Genomic DNA, 21,583 nt, shown 5'->3' on the forward strand with positions numbered 1-21,583 from the left:
TGTGGCTCACTTTTAAGTGATGTCCTCAAAGCCACTAAAATACGACAGACCCATCATAAATGAAAGCAGAGACTCTCCCCCCCTCTCCTGGCCACAAGCTCTTCCCTGAGTCCAACAAACTTGTTTTTCTGAATGTGCCCTCCCAGTGCTGCCAAACTGGAGGGAAAAGCTGGATGCTTTCCCAAGTGCTATCTTACCTGCCTTCCAGAATCAGGTAAACTTTCTTGCTCTCTTGTCATGCAGCCCGGCTCCTCCTAGTGTTGAAACTGGGCAAATGCCCTTCCACTAACCTAAACTCTCCCCTTTCAGACTGTCTGTGTATCATAGGGGACTCATAGAACTGTAGAGTTGGAAGGGACCACGTGGATCATCTAGTCCAATTCACTGCAATGCAGGAAACTTTTGCCCAACATGGGGCTCAAACCCCCAACCATGAAATTAAGAGTCTCATGCTCTACTGACTGTAACCCCTTTAGAGAAAGTCCTTCAGCCAATCAACCTTCTATCGTGGATGCTTAAAGGAGATCTATCTTGAATAGCAACATGTACGACTTAAGTGCAGTAGATTGGACAATATGAATTGTATTTAACTAACTTTTACTCAGAGTAGATCCATTGGAATAAATGGACCTAAGTAATGTTCATTCATTTTGACTGGTCTGCTCTAAACAAAAGCTAGTTGAGTACAACCCTATATAGTTGAGATTGGGTTTAATTTTTCTCTTCTCCCCCTCACCCCCATACCCACCCAGGCACGGTGACTTATCCTTCTAACTAACAATTCATTTGGGAGGGTGGGGTAGTTTGCTGCTTGTCGATTTGTGAGCCTGGACAATGGCACGCCATGGGGAAAGAATTAATTTCTAATGTTCAGGGTACAGCTAAGCATGATTGCTGTCTTGGCACAAGATTTCCATCCAGAATTATCGCAGTTAGCAAAGTTCAGGCAGATTAGAGTCCTGCCCTTGGACCTTGACCTCTTTTACCCCTAGTTCCACTCTTCCCCTTCCCTCCAAGATGAGTATAATGCATATTATTTTCTCCGCAGATTGACCATGATCCACGGATGCCAGCATACATTGCCACACAGGGGCCACCGTCCCACACCATCGCTGACTTCTGGCAGGTGAGGCAAGCATGGCTCATGGTAGCCTATTCAGGGAAGACCTTGCTCAAGGGTGGTGTGGGGGCAAAGAGGCATTTAGGATGTGGCCCTTACTCCCGCACTGTGTGAGAAAGCTGACTGACCCTTGTTTGGCAGAGATTCACGCTGTCTGCATTAACATGCTATACGGAGCCCTTAGATGAGGTGGTGGCAATGAATAGCAAAGGGCAGGCAAAGATCGGGAACCTGTGGCCTTTCAGGTGTTGTTGGGACTCCATCAGCCCCAACCACCATGGCTAATGGTCAGGGATGATGGGAGTTGTAGTCCAACAACAGGAGCAGCTACGTCCTTGCCCTACAGGCAATTCATGGTTGCCACCTCATCTAGGGGCTCATGGATTCCCCATCCCTGCTTCAATCCTGGCCATGGATGAAGCTCTGCATGCTCCACGCTGAGGCACTTCCGTGAATAAATTTTGTGAATTGGCAAAGGTCCTGAATATTGGCTTGTTTTTGCACGATTAGTTTTGCCCTTTGTGTGATTTTATGCTGCTTTTGCTAGCCAGAAGAAGGAGGTACACAAAGCATTGGAGCTCAATCTGTAAAAGTCCTCCTTGGCTCCCCTCTAAATTCTTAATTTGGCAAGACCATGGCCTGTACATTTCCAAGCTTACCTCTGCAGCCATGAGGGAATGAAACTTGTCCTTTTGCTTTGTTTTTAAACTGAAGCTAAGATTTACTAAATTCTGTGCCTGACACAGTGCCAAGTTTCATGGGGTGGCTATGGATGTCTGGCCCTACACACAGCCCTGAGGTAGCTTTCAGGCCACTCTGGTTCACATCCTACCTGGACATGAAGTAGAGGTGGGGCCCATCCTGGACAGGAGGGAGAGGAACAACCTCTTCATTCCTGTGTGCTAGATGGTTTTGGTCTCTGACTTGCCCTGTAAGAACACAAGCACTGCTGGGTCAGGCCAAAGGCCCTCCTAGTCTAGCATCCTCTTCTCACAATGGCCTACCAGATGCCTCTGGGAAGCCTGTGAGCAGGACCTAAGCACAACAGCACTCAGCTTGTGTCTGGCCTTCAGAGGCACGCTGCCTCCAACAGTGTTTGGAACAAAGCCCTTGTAACTAGCAGCCATTGGTAGCTTTATCCTCTGTGACTCTGTCCTATGAGAACATACAACCTGGGCCCCTTTCCCTCGACCCACACCTGCTCCTTAGTACCTGCTGTGGGCTCTGCCTTCTTCTGGTCTCGAGAAGAAGGGTGTTTGCATTTTGAGGGCTGGGAATTCAATGTCTGTTGCTTGTGCATAGATGGTGTGGGAGAACGGCTGCACCGTCATTGTCATGCTGAGCCCTCTAGTGGAGGACGGCGTCAAGCAGTGTGACCGCTACTGGCCTGATGAGGGCTCCTCCCTGTACCACATCTATGAGGTGAGTCTGGTGAGCGGTGGCCCAAGGGCCTGCGGACACAGTTATTTTGTGATCAGCATCCCTGAACTTGTCCCAGTCTCCTATTTACGTGATTCAAGGAAAAGGAATCCCAAGTTGCCACTCTTTTTATGGGCATCTAGGGAACATACTGAGTTGTCACAGTGGTCCATCTAGCTCAGTACTGACTACAGTGACTGGCAGTGGCTGTCTCCTAGTCCTACCTGGAGATGGTGGGGACTGAACTAGGGACCTTCTGCATTCAAGGCGGATGCTCTGCCACTGAGCTGCGCCCCTTCCCTAGCTTCCTCTTGTCTCACAAAGTGGCAGTGACATCCTTTTCATTCAGCTCCCTGCTGTGTGACTGAGCTGAGCACAGCCGTACTGAGAAGCACAGAGATGCTGGCTCTGTGGGAAAGGCTTGTGACATCTGCCCCACCCACATGGGCACACCATTTACATGCACCTCTCCCCTCCCCCCGTCAGAGAGAACTACCTGCTATGGAGCCAGTTCCTCCTCCTCCTGCCACAATCTCTTCCCTGATCCTGGATAGCTAGCTGCCTACCACCCACCAAATCCTTGGTTCTTAAGCCCTCTTGGGCAACGCAAAAGGCATCCTCTATGTACAAAGAGCATAAGGAAACAAACTCCTTGAATCACGGAGTGCTAAACTGCTTTGTGGCCTCGCAAGGTAACACCGTTGGCCATCCCTGACCCAAACTCTTACTGCTTTGCACAATTCTGTAACCCTGCAAAGGGCCAGGAAGTGATGTGATTGGCCCAAGGTAACTTCTGCAAGGGCTGCCTGGTTGATACGCTCACTGGGTCTGCAGCCCTGAGAGGAACTGCCTGTGAAAACCAAATGGTGCAGACAAACCCCAAGTCAGCTGGCTGTATGGACACAGTGCTCACGAGGGAAGAGCAAGACAAGTCCTACATGGGCCTGACAACTGCAGGGGTAAACAGAGTCCCACTTCCCCTGGTCCAGGGAGAGCCAATGTGGTAATCTCTAGATGTTGTTGGACTTCAGCTCCCATGGTCCCTGACTGCTGGCCACGCTGGCTGGGACTGATGGGAGTTGGAGTCCTGCAACTTCTGGAGAGGAACCACGCAAGCTACTCCCACTCTAGCCACTTGGGGGAATGCTAGGAAAGGAATTACAATTGACTGAGCAGAATAAAGCATTGGGGCTGGGCTGGGCTGGGGGAATAGCAGCAGGGGAAACTGGGGGCTGGTTGGCTTATGTATAGTTGGCTAGGGAAGGATAAGGCCTCTCAGTTAATATGCTATTTTTCTCCCTCTCTCCCCCTTTCCCCACCTTACAGGTGAACCTGGTCTCTGAACACATCTGGTGTGAGGATTTCCTGGTGCGCAGCTTCTACCTGAAGAACGTCCAGTCTCAGGAGACACGAACTCTGACACAGTTTCACTTCCTGAGCTGGCCTGCAGAGGGCATCCCCACCACCACACGGCCTCTCCTCGACTTCCGCAGGTGTGGGATTTCGTGCCTCCCCCCCTCAGTAGTCAACTAGGATGAGATGTTGCGGGGGGGGGGGGGCTCTGGCACATGGTGTCTGTGACAGCACTGGGCAAAGAGGAGGGTTAGGAGTCAGAGCTTATGTAGCTGAGTTCCTGGAAATAGGCTAGGCCATGTTTCGAATCTTTCCTAGCTATTCTGGTCCAGAGGAAGATCTTCAGGACCAGTGCTAGGAAGCCTTCAGGGGAAAGGGAGGAAGACTTGAGTACCATAGAAAGAAGGCACAAGTTAACTACTACATTACTTGTGCCCCTTGGAGCCATTTGAAGGCACCCAAGACAAAAGCTCCGCCTTTCCCCCCCATGAGCTTGACATCCCCTCAGAATGGGTGTCACAGGCAGGTCACAGTTAAGATCGGTGGAAACAGAGTCATAATGTGTGCTGATGACCCTTACAGTACTATCTCCTTCCCCACCCTTTGCAATACAGATGAGAAGGCTGATTTTTATGCGTTGAGGCACTCCATTTTCCTTGCATCCCAAAGGCTCTAAGGTAGCCATCAAAGTCCTCTTCAGCAGCCTTTTCCCCCCTCCATTCCCAGAACCAGTTACCTTCATCACTCCAGACTTGGGAACTGGAGGTGTCACTCAAAAGTAAATTGCATTGATGCCGACTGTGTCGTTTTCTCTTAACTGTCAGCATTTAGCCCGATGGCGTTAACTTTGTGCAGGAAGGAATGTTCTGGCGCATGAGTCATGCTGGGAGTCCCTGTAATGGTTGGGAAATAGTGTGCCTCTGGGCTTTAGCTCTGTGGAGCATCCGCTCTGACTATATAGGCTGCAGTGCTGAGGGGCTACCTGGAAGTAACATAATTACACACTGTGCTGCATTATTTGTGTGGGTCAGAGTGTGGCGTGTGGGCTGGTAGTGACGCTTAACGTAGATGACGAACCCTTTGCCTTTCAGCTTTAGTATCAGCCTTAGAGAAAGGTAACCTCAGAAGGTACTGATGTGGGGGAAGCATAATTTGGCATTTAATATAGGATGCTTGATACTTTGGGTGTGCGCGCACATGCGCCCACACTTGCAGTGCAGATGACGAAGGCCCTGCAAGGTCACGAATGAATCAGGATTTACATGTACTAGAGAGACTGCCTCTCTGCACCGTCACCGCAGTCCTGTGAATGCTTTAACTGGAATGCGTTTTGGGAGATGCGGACTTCAAAAGAGGCAAGGATGGAGGGGGGGTGGGGACTCCGAATGCCTCTAATTAAGTGAGAAAAGTTTCATGACTGGAAAACACACTTCAGATATAGACAGGGGAGTTGTGTGCAGCTGGACCCTTTGAATTCCACACACCTCACTCAAAAGGGTGCCATTGAGGTGCAGTATGAAACACAGTTCACACCAGATACAATTTATTCTTCAGGACGGGCCATTTCCCCTGATTATTGTGAAGTATGAACACAGAATCACAAGAAATGTTATGGAGCATTTTTGAAAGGCAACGAATGTTTGCTTTAGTTACAGCAGGGTTCAAAGAATGGGGCTTTTGGACTTTGCTGGGCATCTTCCTCCCCACCTCCTACCAAGATCTGGAAATGGCCCCCTGTGCTGCCTCCCTCCCCAGTCCAGTTTCCATATGGGGAAAACCAAGTGGGATGTCTTACGCCAGCTGTGAGGACCCTTTGGCCCTCCAGATGTTGCTGAAATACAGCTCCCATCAGTCCCAGCAAGCATGGCCAGTGGCTGGGGTTGATGTGAACTGTTTGTTCAGCATTAACTGGAGGGCCAAAGGGGGTCCCCACTTATCTTAGTCTAATGAAGGTAACTATGCAAATATGTGCCATTATTCTGCATGTTTTCTGACAGCAGGCAAGGATCAACGTTTGTGAGGGTCCCAAATTCAGCTGTGGTTCTATGTTGTGTGGGTTCTCCCCACCACCCAGCCTCACAGTGAGATGAGATCCAATGGATAAAAACACTATGTGGGGCAAAAAAGTGGAGAAAACACTGTAAAGGAGCAGAGGGAGACTGCGAAATTGGGTCCTCCCCCCCCCCCCCTTATAGAGAGTTTGTGTCTGGAGCGATTGGCCCATCTTACGCAACCTGCTTCCGAATTATTTCTAACCTGTTTTATCCCCTCTGTCTTGTCCCTCCCGCGTGCTCCAATAAGCCTCTCTCCCTTTCTCTCTCTCTGCCTTCACCCATCCTCCTTGCGCAAGGGGACTCCTGCTGCCTTGACATCTGTGCTGGCGGTGGGTGTGGACGTGGGGCTGCTTAGCTTCCCCGGCAGCCATTGCAAAAAGAGGCATCTCTGGGCGTGGGATAATCGCCACTGTGCATTTCCAGATCCATTAGGAAAACTCTCTGTGTGGCTTCAGGCTTGGAAGATGACAGAGAGGAAAGGATCCCGGTGTCACGGCTTGGGGTTCAACGGTTCCTGTGGCCTTCTGAGCTCCCCCCACCAATGGGCAGCATTTGGGGGCCCAGGGCACATGTGCTACCTAAGCAAGCTGAAATACGAGAGGATCCCAGCTTGCTCTCAGCTCTGCCTTTCTCTCCCATCTGTGTCCTGTCGGTGCTCTTTGCCTCTCTAGTTCCCTATGGAGCTCGCTTAATTCTTTCCTCTGCCTGCATTACACCATTGCGCTCTCTCTCTCTTCTTCACCATCACCTCTCCTCCTCCTCCTCTTCTTCCTTCCTTCCTTTTTCCTCTCTCTTTTTTCTCTCACAGCCGCCAGTGTCATTTTTGTGATTTGCAGCTAGTAATCCTGGCCCAGTTGCATAGTCACAAAAGTGATCATTGGCCGCCGTGCTGGCTGCATGGAACGAGACAGGGCCTCAGCTGCTGTCGTGCTCCACCTTCTGCCCTCCCTCCCTGCTCTGCCCTCGTCCACCAGAGCAAAAGAGGCCCAAAACTAGATCCAGTCTCTTACGTGCAGATTGCCATTGGAGAACAAGGAAGCTGTGTGTGGCGGTTGTGAGTGGATGGAGGGTCTGTGCCATAAGGCAAGAGAGGGGATTTGATCCACGAGGGCGAGGAGCCCATGACTCTCTGCCACCATGAGCCCATGGAAATGGAAATGGCACTTTGATACGGAGCAGGTCCCTTGCTCATAGCCTGCCAGTTAAACCTGCAGTTTGCAGGCAGTGGATGCAACACCTCTGGCTCTCATCATTCCTGGCCATTGGCTTTGCTGGGTGGGGCTGATGAGAGTTGGAGCCCAACAACATCTGGAGGGTCACAGGTTCCCTTTTCCTGCTATAAGATCGTATTTTTCACAGCTGAATGCTGCAGGCAGAAGTTTTGCAAATCAGCCTGCAGTCATCTTCAATAATATGCTTTCTTCCCCACCTCTGAGATATTTTGGCATACTGCACCTGCTTTTTGGAACCTTATATATATCAAAGTGCTCCAAAATGTCAGGCTGCCTGACTGATGCTCTGCAGAGTAATGTGTCCTTTTTGATCCAACCCGAGCCCCTTCAACATGTGCAGCAATCAAATAACCAGAATATCATCTTATTTATATGTTAGATTCATTTGAGATAATTCCTTCTCATTGTTCAGACAATTTGACTAGCTGATCTGTGACACCCCATGGCATGGATACAAGAAATAAAGAAATTTCCCCCTTGCCAGCAAAAACTCTAGTTCTGTAACTAGCAAGAAAACAAGGCTCTTCACCTCCAGAAGAGCAATCAAGGTGAAGTGATGAGAGCAGCATCACTCGCTTTGTGGAATCAGATGTATAGCTGCGAAAAGGACCCCAAATTACAAAACAGAGGACTCTCATGTTGCTACAGTGGAACACTGGCCATGTGAAGGATACCCATTTCATATTGGATATGTAAATGTGAAATAAATGTTTTTGTTAGGAAAAATATATGGACTGGTGCAAGCAATCTCAATCACTTGTTCACTGCATTTTACCATGTGCACCATAGTAATCGGATTGCTTTAATGCACTCATGAAGGTAATACTTGGGTTATTTAATGGTGTGTTGCAGGGGGTGGATTAAACAGAATGACATTTTGCTCTCCAGTGGATCAATTAATATGTGATTTTAAAAATAGCATTTTTGGTGGGTGAAGAGGATTGAAAATCCAATGTGATGAACCGAATTTGAAAAATCCATTTGGGGGATTACTGGGAGACACTTGGAACGGGCTTTGAAAAGGGGCACTTGTCCTGCAAAGTAGCATTTTAGGCTCCATGCCTCTTGGAGGCTTCTGCACTTTCACCTTTTTTTTGACGATTTGGAAAATGTCCCATGGGCCACGTAGGAGGATCTCTGCCAGTTGACTTTGCAAAGTTCCATCTGTGCACAGTGTCCTGCCTGTATACTGCTGATAGTTGTGAGTAAAGTGTTTTGTTCCCACTTGGTGCTGAGCTCCTGCTGTCAAGAGCTCGTTGAGAACCATCCTTGCACCCATGCCTAGTTCTCCTTGGCTTGGTAAGTGAGGTGGGGAGGGTATTGCCTTAATCTGTGCAGCTGCCCTGCGACTTCTAAGCGATCAGTTGAAACCCAAAGCAGGGCTGCTCTCTGATCCCAACCTTTCCTTGTTCTGGCAGGAAGGTGAACAAGTGCTACCGCGGCCGCTCATGCCCAATCGTCATCCACTGCAGGTAATGCCCTGGGAAGGCTGAGTCTAATTGGTTGTGGTGTTGCCATGGAAACACCACCCCGCTGAGGTACAGAGACCGGTTCTTTTCAGAAGCACATCGGAAAGTGCGATGGATTTTGCTGGGGTGGGTGGGGGATTTGCCCATCAGAAGCAGCCCATGTCATAGAACTAAATTGTACTGTCAGGTCAATAGGTCCCCTTCTGAGGGAAACAGCAGAGTTGGATCTCCTCTTTTGTTGTGTTGTTCTCAGCAGCAGTGCCAAACCTCTTGTCTTTTTGCAGTGATGGCGCAGGAAGGACCGGGACGTATATCCTTATCGACATGGTTCTGAACCGAATGGCCAAAGGTGAGAAGGGATGGGAGGGAAGGCAGCTCTATTCCATGCACACAACCTGGTCTTGGCCAAGCCTCCAGGTGCACAAACTACTGCACAAAGACAGGCCCCTGCTGTTTGAAGGCCTCCAGCCCACCATCTCCTCCTGTCTCTTCTGCATTTACCCCCGATTACCTTCATATTCCACAGCCACCATTTCGTTCATGGGTGTATGGAGTTTCCCTCTTCACTGCTTCTTACCCCTTCACTCGATTCTGACTTTACCTCTCCTCCTGCCTGCTAGGTGTGAAGGAGATTGACATCGCAGCCACCCTGGAGCACGTGCGAGATCAGCGACCTGGCATGGTGCAGACAAAGGTATGTTGGGATGCTTGCTTTCAGGTAGCCAATGTAAGGCTCTGCAGCCCCAGCCAGCATCATCAATGGTCAGGGATGATGGGAATCATAGGCCAACATCTGGCAGGCATCACCTGTGCTATCCCTGCTCTGTGCCCACTACTTGTGGGCAAAACCTGAAACGCCTGCTGGTGGCATAATTGGTTCCTGGAGGGCATGGAATAAGAATGCATTGGGACCTTCTGGCAGTGACAGGGTGGAAGGGAAGTGTAGGCTCCACCTGCACTATGCATTTAAAGTGGTATCACATTACTTCAAGCAGCCACGAACCCCCAAAGAATCCTGGGAGCTGTAGTTTGTTAAGGGTGCCGAGAATTGTTGGGAGACCACTATTCCCCTCACAGACCTGTAATTCTCAGAGGCCCCTTTGAAGAGGGATCGAATGTTCAACCACTTTGAGAATTATAGCTCTTTGAGGGGAATAGGGGGTCTTTCTTCTTTATAGCTCTCAGTACTCTTAACAAGCTACAGATCCCGGGATTCTTTGGGGGAAGTTGTGGTGGTTTAAAGTGGTCTGATGTGGCTTTGTATGTGTAGTGCAGATGAGGCCTAAGTCAAGCAACCATTGTACAGTGGTGCCCCGCAAGACGAATGCCTCGCAAGACGGAAAACTCGCTAGACGAAAGAGTTTTCCATTTTGGAGGTGCTTCGCAAAACGAATTTCCTATGGGCTTGCTTCGCAAGACTACAATGTCTTGCGAGTTCCTGCTGGATTTTTTTCTCCCCCCCCCCTCTTTTTCTAAGCCGCTAAGCCGCTTATCAGCTGATCCGATCAGCAGCTAAGCCGCTAAAAGCCGCTAATAGCGCTAATCCGCTAATCCTTCAATGGGCTTGCTTCACAAGACGAAAAAACCGCTAGACGAAGAGAATCACAGAACGGATTCTTTTCGTCTTGCGAGGCACCACTGTACTCTTTGTCCCTGCCTATTGGGGGAGGGGGGGTCAGACATGGTGCTTGGTAGCATACTAAAGGTCAGGGGTTTTCTACCCAGGAGATAAGAGTGCCTAGGTTTGGAATGAGGAGGATGGAAGTAAAAAAAAAAAAAAAAAGGAAGAAACTAAGGACTTTTGGGTTGTCAAACCCTATCCAGAGCAGGCCGACGCTGTGCTCCTTCCTGGCCAAGCTTACAAAAGTGGGCAGAGTGAGGATGCTCAAGTCTACCTTTGTACAGTAGGATAGCTTCTACACACACACACACACACACACACACACACACACACACACACACCCTCTACCTCTTTATTCTCCATCTGGGCAAGCAAGAAGCATTGTCAAAACAAGAACAGGCAAAAGCCCCTTCTGTGAAGCAGGGCCAGGTACATCCCCACCCCATTCCCTGTCCCTAAAGCTCTTTACACCTGCAGTGGTAGGAAAGTGAGGTCCCTCTGATGTTGCCAATCTGCAACTTCCCAAATCCCTGCCCATTGACCATGCTGGCTAGGACGGATGGGAGTGCAGCACCAGCCACAGTGCCACACATTCCCCACCCCCTTCCGTTGAGAAGATGTTGCTGGACTCCAACTCCCAGCATCCAGGACTGGCAGCGGCTGATGGGAGTTGGAGTCCACAGGTTCCCCATCTTTGCTGCCTTTTTTCTAATATTGAGGTGAGGGGGATTAAGAACATGATGTGGGGGATGCAGACAACCAGACTGATTTTATGTATCCCCAGGACCAGTTTGAGTTTGCACTGACAGCCGTGGCGGAGGAGGTGAATGCCATCCTGAAGGCCCTGCCACAGTGATGCCCCACTCGGCGTACCCCAGCTTTGTGACTCCCCCCAACTCGATCCCTTTTGCCTCTGCTGTGCCGTGTCCTTGCCTGGGATGTTCTTCCTTCATAAAGTCTATTTCCATGTTATCAACCATGACTGAATTTCAGCTACGGGTGGTGGCCCCTCACCTGCCTGCCCCACCCCTCAGCCCCTAACCCTCCTCATACTGTGGGGTGCTACCCTGCCCATGTTCTCCTGGAACAGGGGTTGCCAGTGTTGTGCCCTCCACATGCTGCTGGGCAACTACAACTCCCAGGAGCCCGAGCTAGCATTGCAACTAGCCAGTTTGTCGTCTAGCAACTTCTGGAGGTTGACTGCCCTTGCTCTGGACGCAGCCCTTAGTTAGTGGGAAGTGGGTACTTTGACACACTTTGGAGGTTTGTCTGTGCCCTAATAATCATAGCTGGATGTGCCACAGAGCAATACAAGGGGCTCTGCGCTCAGACACCGAGTTAGACATATTTCAAGGCAAGTTTTCCAAGGAGCCTCCTTTGTGTGTCCAGCCTCTGTAGATGTGCCTGCTTCTACAAAGGTGAGAGGTGTAGACTTTGTGGGTGCATGTGGGCTCCTCGTCTATACAGAATGCTGCTTTGTCCCTGTGCCATAATCGGGGGTAATATCCACGACAAGGCACTGCTAGGGAAGTCTATCTAATTAAACCATGTGGTCCTCATGCACCTTCCATCTCTTCCTCCTCCAATCATCTCCTCACCCTCGATTTGGAGCAGCCCCCAAAGGGTCCCTAGGTCTATGACAGGTGAGAGTGGGGAAAGCGTAACAAGGCTTCTACCCCAATCACTCCTTTCCCCTATGTCAGGCATGGCTAAACTGGGCCCTCCAGCTGTTTTGGGACTACAACTCCCATCATCCCTAGCTAACAGGACCAGTGGTCAGGGATGATGGGAATTGTAGCCCCAAAACAACTGGAGGGCCAAGTTTGGCCATGCCTGCCCTATGTATATTCCCTGTTACTTACAGCCTAGCAGCCTTTCCCTCCTTTTCCCAAAAAGGGGGCAGGGTGTCACTCTGGGAGAGATGGACCTATGCCTGCTCCTCTCCACTATGTTGCCCCATTCACTTTCTCTCTGTGATGTTATGTACACCAAGAGACATTTCTAGAGAATCTAATTTTGTATTTGATGTGAATAAAGTTTTTGTGTCGCGTTTGTGCAGCTGCAGCCCAGCCTACTCATGTTGTGTGTCATCCAGAAGGGGTGGGGGTGGGGCAGCACTACTTGCATTGTGGGCTGCAAAAGCGTCCCAACGCATGCCAGGCACACAACCCATTCACTGCCCTGAGCCGCTTCCTTGAAAGGGTAGGAATACAAAGGGGACTGCTTGCCTTCAGCTGCATTTGTATTGTATGAACAAGGTTCTAGGTTCAATCCTCAGCATCTGGGGGTTAGCTTGAGTCACGGCAGACAACAACCCCACTCCTAGGGGGCCCATTTATTTCCTTTCCTAGCTGGCACGTGTCAGCATTTGTAACTTAGTTGAAGTACTTGATACCAGCGATGAAATTCTGACGCAGCATTCATTGCAAATAAATTTATTGACAATGTTTTCCACTCAATATACCAGGCCAGTGCTTTGAATTACAAAACAGATCAATCTCACTCCCAAGTCAAGAGATACACTGAGCAAGTTAACTCCAGCCCTGTTACCTTCTGGGAGAGGATTTCCTCCAAGGGATTGATTGGAGAGAAAAGAAAAGGGAGAGAGAGAATGGGGGGGGGGGGAGAGAGAGAGAGAGAGAGACAGCCCCAGCCCTCTCCTTCCTGGCATGAGAGGCCTATACTACACGCCCACTCTCTCTGCAAGGCCTGGTCTGGAAAAGTGACATCCCTGCCGCTCTGAGGGAAAATTTGGTTTATAGCCCTTTGGCCCTAGAGCAGCCTCCCCCACCCTTGGGTCTGCAGGTGGCTGCTGGGAGTCCAACCCCCATTGCTCCCCATATGTTGATGGACTACCAGGCTGAGAAATGCTGCTGTGGAGGTGAGGGGGGATCTTTGGCTCTCTAGGTGCTGCTGAACTACAGTAGTTCCCATCAGGGCCATTGGCCAGGGCTGAGGAGAACTGTGGTCCAGCAATATCTGGAGGGCCAAAAGTTGCCCACAGCTGCTGTCGAGCACAAAGTCTTCTATGCTAAAACTGGAAGCCCTTCTCCCACGGTTTCTGTCCCAACACTTCCACACCTACCCACACCCAGTCAGTCAGTCAACACTATAAACAGGAAGAGTGTTGTTCTGCTGCAGCCCAGAGAGTTCCTGCAGGAGCTAAAGAGGACCAGAAGGCCAAGCTGCATCGGAAAGGCTTATCACTTCCTGTGCCCACCACAGTTCACACAGCACCGCCGTCTCCTTCATAACTTATTCATAAAATGGTCCAGCGAAAAAAGTCCATCGTGCTCCTTTAGCCACAGTCCTCTCTTGCAAGGGAACAGGGCACCGGTGAAAAGGGAGCTACAGGCAGCGGGGAGCTTGGGGATACCTCCGCCCAACCCCACCAAGAGGTGCTGTTAACTCAGGAGCAGCAGCAGCATAGCTACAAGTACATTGTTGTTGTTTTAAAAAAAGATGGGCTGCGCCGAGCCCGACCCTTTTCAGCTACTGAGTGCTACAGGACACGCAGCAGAGAGAGAACTAGCGGGGAGGAAGTCACACACTCGGCACCTGCCCATCAATCGTTCCCCCAGGCAGGGCTCAGGGAGGGAACAGAAAGCGAAGTCCAGGCTTGAGTAGCCTTCTGGGAGCACAGAGTGCTAGAGAGGCAATTCTCCCATGGCTCTTCCAGACTCAGAACACACCTGGGGAGACAAGCAAGGAGACAGGACAGGAGGGAGGGGGGAGGAGGAGGAGGGGGGAGAAAAACAGACACCGAGTGAATCAGACAGCAGTGAAAAGTGTTGTGACAGCAAGCAGAGCCTGGGCTGTGCACTACATCATCCCCCCCCCCCCGCCCCCGGAGGTCAGGCTTCACCAAGCAGGAGTAAGACTTGCAGTACTGAGAGGGAGTGGGGTGGAGGGGCTGGTGAGGGGCTCTAGCATCAAGGCACAGCTGCTGTGGGCTCAGGATTAATGATAAGGTCAAGAAAGAGCCACTGGCCTTTAACAAATCAGGGGAGGAAAGGGTGCATCCAAGCATGCAAAATAAGGAACTGTAGCCGGTTGCTCTGCAGAACCATCCCCTTCCCACCCATCCATGGTCCCCTGCCAGTTAAAGGGTTAAACATGACATGAAAATATTCACCCTGCAAAGGCTTGGTTGCAAATTGCTCATAAGGAAGGGAAAAGGGAACCAGAGGTATGAAGACCTGGGGAGGGGGGAAACGAGGGGATACATTTTTTCCAATGTACAAAATTGGGGGAACTTGGGGGTGTGGCAGGTGCACATGTACCTTCTATGAAATATTTGGAATGAGTGAAATTCTTTTTTAAGACCTGATTTTAGTTGCTGAAAATGTGTGGTTGGAAGTTTTTTTAAACGTAAAAGGACCTAGAGCTTTAGAGAATGACCATTCCTGTGGATACTGCAGTCATATGCAACACTCAGTTCCAGGAAACTTTTCTGGAGCAAGAGGCTGAAGATGGGTGACTAAGTTGTGACCCTCCAAAACTTGCTGGACTCCAACTTTCATCAGCCTCACACCCAGGATGGTCAGGGCTGATGTGGCGTTGTGATTCAGCAGCATCTGGAGGGCCACAGGTGAGCCACTCCTGAGTGAGAGGCTGCTGCTTTCATCTATGAGAGAATCTAAGTAGGCACAGGGAGAACATGGGTTAGACACAGTGTTGTTCAACCTTGGGCCCCTGGATGTTGTTGAACTACAACTCCCATCATCCCCAGCCAGCTTAGCCAATGATCAGGCATGTTGGGAGTTGTAGTCCAACATCACCTTGGGCTCCAAAGCTGAAGAGCACTAGGTTCAAGCTGTGCTTATGGAGAAGTGGAGCCCCAGGTTGTACACAAAGGAGAGGCAAACTCACCTGTTTTTGTTATTTATAGGCAATCCTTCCTACAAAAGGAGCTCAGAGCAGATTAAATGTGTTCTCTTGGTGGCCTCACATATGGGCAATGTTCAACACCCAATTCTATATTAACCAGTGGAGCTCTTAGAAGCCTTCACACAGAATAATAGAAATGTAGAGTTGGAAGAGACCACAAGGGTCAACCAGTCCAAGCTCCTGCAATGCAGGACTCTTTTACCCAACGTGGGGCTCAAACCACGACCCTGAGATTAAGAGTCTCCTGCTCTACCAACTGAGCTATGCGGTGCTTCTATAATGATGTGATGAATTAGGGAGAGCACTGCAGCTGAGGCTTATGAATTGAAACGGTTTCTAGGCCCCACTTTGCCACAGCCACACGCTGAAGCCATGTCCTCACCTTGCCAATTGAATTATGTGAATCCGCCCAAGAAACTGTTGGGTGCCCCTAGCTGATACAGCTGTGAGGGGATCTATCACCCTCCCTCAAAAAGGGTACCCAGTGCAGGGATACACCAGGGCAAGGACTAATGAGGAATCTTGTAGTGTGGCATGTGCACACAAAGGCAAGAGAGATTTGGGGCAGATCAATTCCCACAATCAAAATCACTAGGGCTGTGCATATTCTGTACTGCCAAACTAGGAGTGGACAACCCTTTGGGCCCCATCAGCCAGGTCTTTATCTCCTCACACCCCACAAGCCAACTTTGACCACCAGTCAATCATGTGATGATTCCACTCACCTGTCAAAGTTGACCCATGGGGGTGGTCTGCTTTGCCAACATGTTTGCCTCAGGAAAGACACTGGCAAAGCAGCACCCAGCAGGACTGAAGAATTCTGAACAAGATTTAGCCTCTCTCTCATCAGCTGATTGGGGGAGGGGGTTGCATCCTGCTGCTTTGGCTGCACAACAACACATTGTGGGGAACTGACATGTGCAGCCAACACAAAACAAAACATCATCCCCGGCTCATCAGCTGATGTCAGCAGATTGATAGGAGCATGGTTTGGGGGGAAGCGGCCTAATGGGCCTGAGGTTCATGCATTCTGCTCCAAACCCAGACTAATACACTGCAACCAGCAAATCTAAGGTCTGTTGATAGACTTAAACTGCACTTTCCTATCAACAAATATTTAAGCATTTTCAAAAATGCATTTGCCCCCCCTGGCTCTACAAGTCAATTAACACCACCTACCCCCCCCCAAAAAAACCCCCAACCTCTGGATATTTTGGAATCCAGGAACAGGTGATAGAAAAGAAGAGAGGAAGGGAAAAGCACATGGAGGTGGCTGCATCTCAGCAGCCAGAAACTCACTTTAAAAGATAAGCAGTCTTGTATGGCAAAATGCCAGGCTGTGTAGGAAATATACACAGCTCTGTTGTTATTTTTTTTTTTAAAAAAAAAAACCACCACCACCAACAGAACCACCCTGCAGATCTTTTGCCATTTCAACCAACTGGACAAAATGAACACTTGAGGGTTACCTGCAGAGAGGCAGCATGGAGGGGCATCAGACAGAGTATGCCTGTCCATCAGGGTCTGTGGCATGGGAAGCACAGGAGGGAGGGATGGGCAGGTGAGGAGACAAGCAGTGGTGGCAGCGGCAGCAGCAGCAACAACAGCAGAGAGAGAGAGAAAGGGCACCAACAAGTTACATTCCTACATCGAGCATCCACCGAAGCCTTATCCAGGGCCTGCCACCGGGGGTTACATTAGACACAAAAGGGATCAGGGAGAGAAAGAGGAGGGTGCAAAGGCCCTGGGAAGCAGGGGAGGGGGAAAGGAGAAGGTCACAGCTGCAGGGAGTGGTGCAAGACGCCAGCAAGCAGGGTTGAGAACCGCTGGTTTAGGGGCAGGCAAAAGCTGCAGGGGAAGATGGCATGCACTTGCAAACTACAGGGCAGGCAAGGGGAACCTCTGCAGCCATCCAGATGTTGCTCCCATCAGCTTCAGCCAAAAGTCAGGGATACTGGGAGTTGCATTCCAGCACCATCTGGAGGAGCCACAGGTTCTCCACAGAGGTATAAACCTACATGTGTTATGCCTCACACATTCCTCAGTCCCCAGGAAGTTCCAAAAGCAGGAAGTGCCTTTCAACTACATTGTCATGACAGACACAACTAACGTAGCCTGGTCCGTGCTCAGACCTCCCTGCCCCCTTGTGGTACCTCCCCTCTCTTCCTCTGCACAGGAAATTGGGTGCTCAAGCGTTAGGGCCTAAGGCAGTTCCTACGTGAGTCTCCATGCCTAGGCTGCCCCCCCCCCAAAGGCTGAAGACGGGCAGCGCTGCCAAGTAAGCGGAAGAGAGCAGATTCTTCTCTCAGAGCTGTGCCTTCTCTGACATCTCAGCCCATCAACAGACCGCTCTGCTGCTAGCCACTGTAGGATGGCCACCACCTTCAGCGCAGGTTGAGTTCTCACTAGCCCTTCGCATATAGGGGTTGTTTTGTTGCCTCCCCCCAGTAGCAGTGGTTGGGGGATAAAGGCACAGGATTTGGTACAATTCATGGAGATGGGAGGGGATGTTAGTGCAGAAAAGGCACTCAGATCCAGGGCAAATTTAGAGGACGGCCCTCAACACAGGCCATCACATTCTGTTAATTGGGACGTAACAATAATAAAAATAAATAAAAATAAATAAAATATTAATAATAATAATATATATATATCAGCTCCCCCAAATTGCTGATACAATCCCTGGGGCGGAAGCAATGCATTCACTTCCTTTAGTGCCCAGGGCAAGCAGTGGCAGCCAAGAGCACAGCCCCCTCCCACCCACCCCCACCCTCATGGATCTATGCATACAGGAGAACGACAGGGACATACAGCCAAGCCATGCACTAGAGCAGCAAGGCAGACAGCGCAGCCTGAACTTGCTGAAGGCACCAGGGCTTTGCTGTGCAGGAGCTGCCTGGGCCAATGCCTCTCCATGCCAAATTACACACACATAGAGCTAATAGAATTTGCTCCTGCCCTTTACTCAGTAGCAGCAGTAGCAGTAGCACCTCCTCTTCTGACTGGGTGGGCCTTCGGGCAATTCTGCCAGTGATGCATCACGGCAGCCGGTCCTGATGGAACAGCCCCCCGCTCCTCCATTGGCCAGGGTCCCAAGCGCACCAACCAATGAAAGCCCAGTCTCAGGCCGGCTCAGAGGAGGCTGCACTGCGCATCTTTCTTCTTCTTAGGGGAGGAGTCTTTGCCTCTGCCCTTTCCCCGTCCGCTCCCTCCCACGGCCCCCGAGGGGGATTTAGAGGGGGGCTTGGACAGCCTGTCCGCCTGGCTGTCCGTGGCGTGGCTCCCCTGTGGCAACTGCGCTTTTCCAGGGGGCTGCTTTTTCGAGGGGCTTCTCGCACCTGCTCTGTGCTGGCCCTTGGCCTCCATTTCAGACAGGCTGTAGGCCATCGCCAGCTGCAGGTCCTCATCGTCCTCGTCGCTGTCGGTGTACACGATCACAGGGGACGAACTGGGGGAGGGGCGCTTGGGGGCCGGGTGCTGCGGTGCCGGCGAGGAAGGGGCTGGCTTGCGGCTTTGCACAGCTTGCTGGTCCCGCCGGCTCAGCTCCAGGCCGAGGGCCAAGTCGTCTGGAACACCTGAAAGGGAAGGGATTGAGCCATCAGTTGTCCAAAGAAGGCACCCCAAGTATACTTTCCCCCTCCCATCATTGCTATGGGCTTGCCCAGAAAGGCCAAGCACCCTAGATGTGGGGTCCCCAACGTGGTGCCGGCTGACACAACAGCATCCTCAGACACCTCCTTGAGACCCAACAAGAGGCCTGCCATTTCCAAACAATATTTTTAATTGACTTGTGGGGGGCACGCAGCTATTATGCCCGAGTATTGCCAGTTGTTGTGGTGCCCACAACGGTTTTTGAAATTTCCAAAACCACCCAAAATGGTTGAGGACTCCTGCCCCAAGATCTTCAGCTGGTGGCTAAGGATTTGCAGCCTGGCCTAAAGACGGTTGCAACAGCAATGCTACCACCAGAGAAATATATGGTTAGAAAATAATAATAATAATGAAGAAGTTGATCCCTGAATGCATTTTTGAAACTAAAGGCAAGATCTGGGTCTGAAAAAATGGAAGGTGACTACCCTAGGCTGCTTTCCCTTCTCCAATATATGCACCACACTTTGTGGGTAATGGATGTCTTAAGGCCCAGGTGAAAACTTTCCTAGCTCTCCCACAGCTCTCTTCCATTCCTCAGCCACCAGCCTGGCATATGCTATTATCACATTCATCTCTTATTTTACCTCTCTAAGCCGTTCCACCACAAGTCTGAAAAGCCCCCCTCCTTCCTTCTGCCTGTGTTTCTGAAAGAGGCCAGGAGTGCTGGGGAGATCCCTTCCAACCCCCAAATGTCTCAGACGTTGGCACACAGGCATCCTACCGCTTGGTGGGAGGGCACATTTTTCACAAAGCTTTTCACAAGTTGTAGATTAAATGTCAGAGGCACTCCATGGGGATGAGGGTCTATTACTTTCTCTGTCTCCCAGGAGACAGGTTGAGATCACACAGAAGGCAGCAGGCGTCCAGAGAAGCTCACATTTCTGCTCTCAGCTGGAGAGAGCTGTGCATGGCTGACTACAGAGAAAAGAAACTTGGGATACCTCTCCCCTTTTAGTCCCTCACCATTAATTTGGATGGATTTCAGCTCCCCATTTTCTTCCACTTCCACCCTCTCCTGCCCATTTTCGATGATCCTGGAGAACAGGGGGGAAGGGGAGGGGATAGAAAAGTGAAATGACTTTGTGAAGAACACATAAAATCATGGAATGCTGAACTGGAGAAAACATTAAGTTGCATGGCTACAAACATGTCTATTATTTAGCCTTTGCTTACATTTTGGGTGCATGATTAATCCCATAATAGCAACCACAGTTCTCTTACTACCATACCTGTAATTATGCACCTGCTCGCCTTCATTAGATTTTTCAAAGACAAACACCAAAAAATTATTTGAAGCTGCTCTTAAAATTTATTTTTGAAGAAGAGAAACCAATAAATATATTTTGTTCTACAGATGAGGGTTTCTGCGCAAAAGCATCAACTTAGAATCTCATTTTTTTTAATGTATTATGTCTTTCGTGTTTTTTATGAGGCCAGCCTCATTCCACTAGATTTGAGGGACAGGTTTGGGGTGTAGAAAGGTCAGCATCAGTGCACAAATTTGACTTCTCCTGTACACTTTAACCTTTTCAGCTAGGCTGTAGGACAGTGGGGGGGGGGAGAGAGAGAGAGGTGTTACCCTGTACAATCTACCGCAAACACATGATCACCAGAGGGTTTATAAAAGTTACAAGGCAAGTAACCTCTAACTCTCTGGGACACAACATGTGAGCAAGCTGCTAAAAGGTCTAAAATACCAGGAGCCATGGGATTTCCCCAACTTGCTCCTGATAAGATAACCAATAACAAGAAAGAGCTAGTGTGTGTGCGCTCTCTCTCTCTCTCTCTCTCTCTCACTCACACACACACACACACGTAAATAAGGAATGCATCCCCAATCTGGTACAGATTGTGTGGGTTTCCCCTCCCTTCACCTAGATGGACCAGTGGCCTGAGTCAATATAAAACTTCTAGATCTCCTCCCCATAGCTTACTCTGTACCTCATACAGATACAAGATAGCAGAAATGAGCAGGAGAGGAGGGCCATGGAGAACGGAAAGAATGGGCTTGGTCGTTCCCCAAGGGGGCCCAAAATCTGTGTGACAAGGCCAGAAGACAGTAGGCAAATGGATTAAAACGTCCTCCTAAGCTTACCTCTTGGTAGTGATCCGCTTGCCATTAATGAATCTGGTGGAGGTGGAGACAGAGCGGAAGCCCATTCCTGCATTCATAGCAGGACCAAGCCCTGGGGAGAAGAAGTCTGAAAGAGAGAGTGCGCCAGAATCACTGACAAGGAAGGGTGCAGCTGGCACCAAGGCCAGGGGAGATGAACCAGCAAAGGAAAAGAGATACCAGGCAGGAAAACTTTCCTTTGAGATTCCAAGGAGGGGCAAATAGAAAGAATGTGGCCTTGTAAAAGTGGCCACCAGGTCACAGTGTGCAAAGCACACAGTCCAAGGGAGAGGTCAACCCTACAGCAAGGGTCCACGTGCAGTTGGAACCGGGGGGGGGGGGCTGGAGGCCACAGCGAGGAGCAGGTGGGCAGGCAAATCCTTCCAGCTGTTCCTTCCTTACCTGGCGATGCTGCAAAGGGAGAGAAAAACGGCCCTGCCCCATGGTGTCGTGGTCCAGGGCGAAGGTCCGCAAATGGATCATCTGGAAAGAGGTCCAAAGAAGAGATCATCAACCACTACATTCCTCTGCAGGGAGACTGCTACTCAAAAGCATGCAGATCCATACCCTTTGTTTTCTGGCCTATTATCTGCCCGCAGTTCTGATTCATGTATCTTGCACCACATTGCTGCTGCTTCCTTCCACACAAAAGCTTTATTGC

The 21,583-nt window shown here is 50.2% G+C and overlaps 2 protein-coding genes across 3 annotated transcripts in view; one reads left to right on the top strand and one right to left on the bottom strand.

Annotated features, from left to right (window-relative positions):
- The window catches only part of PTPRN (protein tyrosine phosphatase receptor type N), a 35,311-nt gene extending 22,979 nt beyond the window's left edge, over positions 1-12,332 (top strand). For both annotated transcript variants that reach the window (XM_083474924.1, XM_083474923.1), the window contains exons 17-23: positions 1,049-1,126; positions 2,423-2,542; positions 3,866-4,032; positions 8,597-8,650; positions 8,932-8,996; positions 9,268-9,341; positions 11,053-12,332. In XM_083474924.1, the coding sequence (XP_083331050.1) occupies positions 1,049-1,126; positions 2,423-2,542; positions 3,866-4,032; positions 8,597-8,650; positions 8,932-8,996; positions 9,268-9,341; positions 11,053-11,124 (630 nt within the window). In that variant the 3' untranslated portion in view covers positions 11,125-12,332. The remainder of the gene's footprint in view (positions 1-1,048; positions 1,127-2,422; positions 2,543-3,865; positions 4,033-8,596; positions 8,651-8,931; positions 8,997-9,267; positions 9,342-11,052) is intronic.
- Positions 12,333-12,687: 355 nt separating this feature from the next.
- The window catches only part of LOC310689515 (uncharacterized protein), a 34,230-nt gene continuing 25,334 nt past the window's right edge, over positions 12,688-21,583 (bottom strand). Inside the window, exons 17-22 of the mRNA XM_083467310.1 lie at positions 21,325-21,405; positions 20,905-21,010; positions 19,773-19,843; positions 18,497-18,733; positions 16,628-16,682; positions 12,688-13,960 (exon numbers count right to left, since the gene is read on the bottom strand). Coding sequence (XP_083323436.1) covers positions 16,654-16,682; positions 18,497-18,733; positions 19,773-19,843; positions 20,905-21,010; positions 21,325-21,405 — 524 coding nt within the window. The 3' untranslated portion in view covers positions 12,688-13,960; positions 16,628-16,653. The remainder of the gene's footprint in view (positions 13,961-16,627; positions 16,683-18,496; positions 18,734-19,772; positions 19,844-20,904; positions 21,011-21,324; positions 21,406-21,583) is intronic.

Source organism: Podarcis liolepis (assembly GCF_965112155.1).
Source record: "Podarcis liolepis genome assembly, chromosome: 1".
NCBI lineage: Eukaryota > Metazoa > Chordata > Lepidosauria > Squamata > Lacertidae > Podarcis > Podarcis liolepis.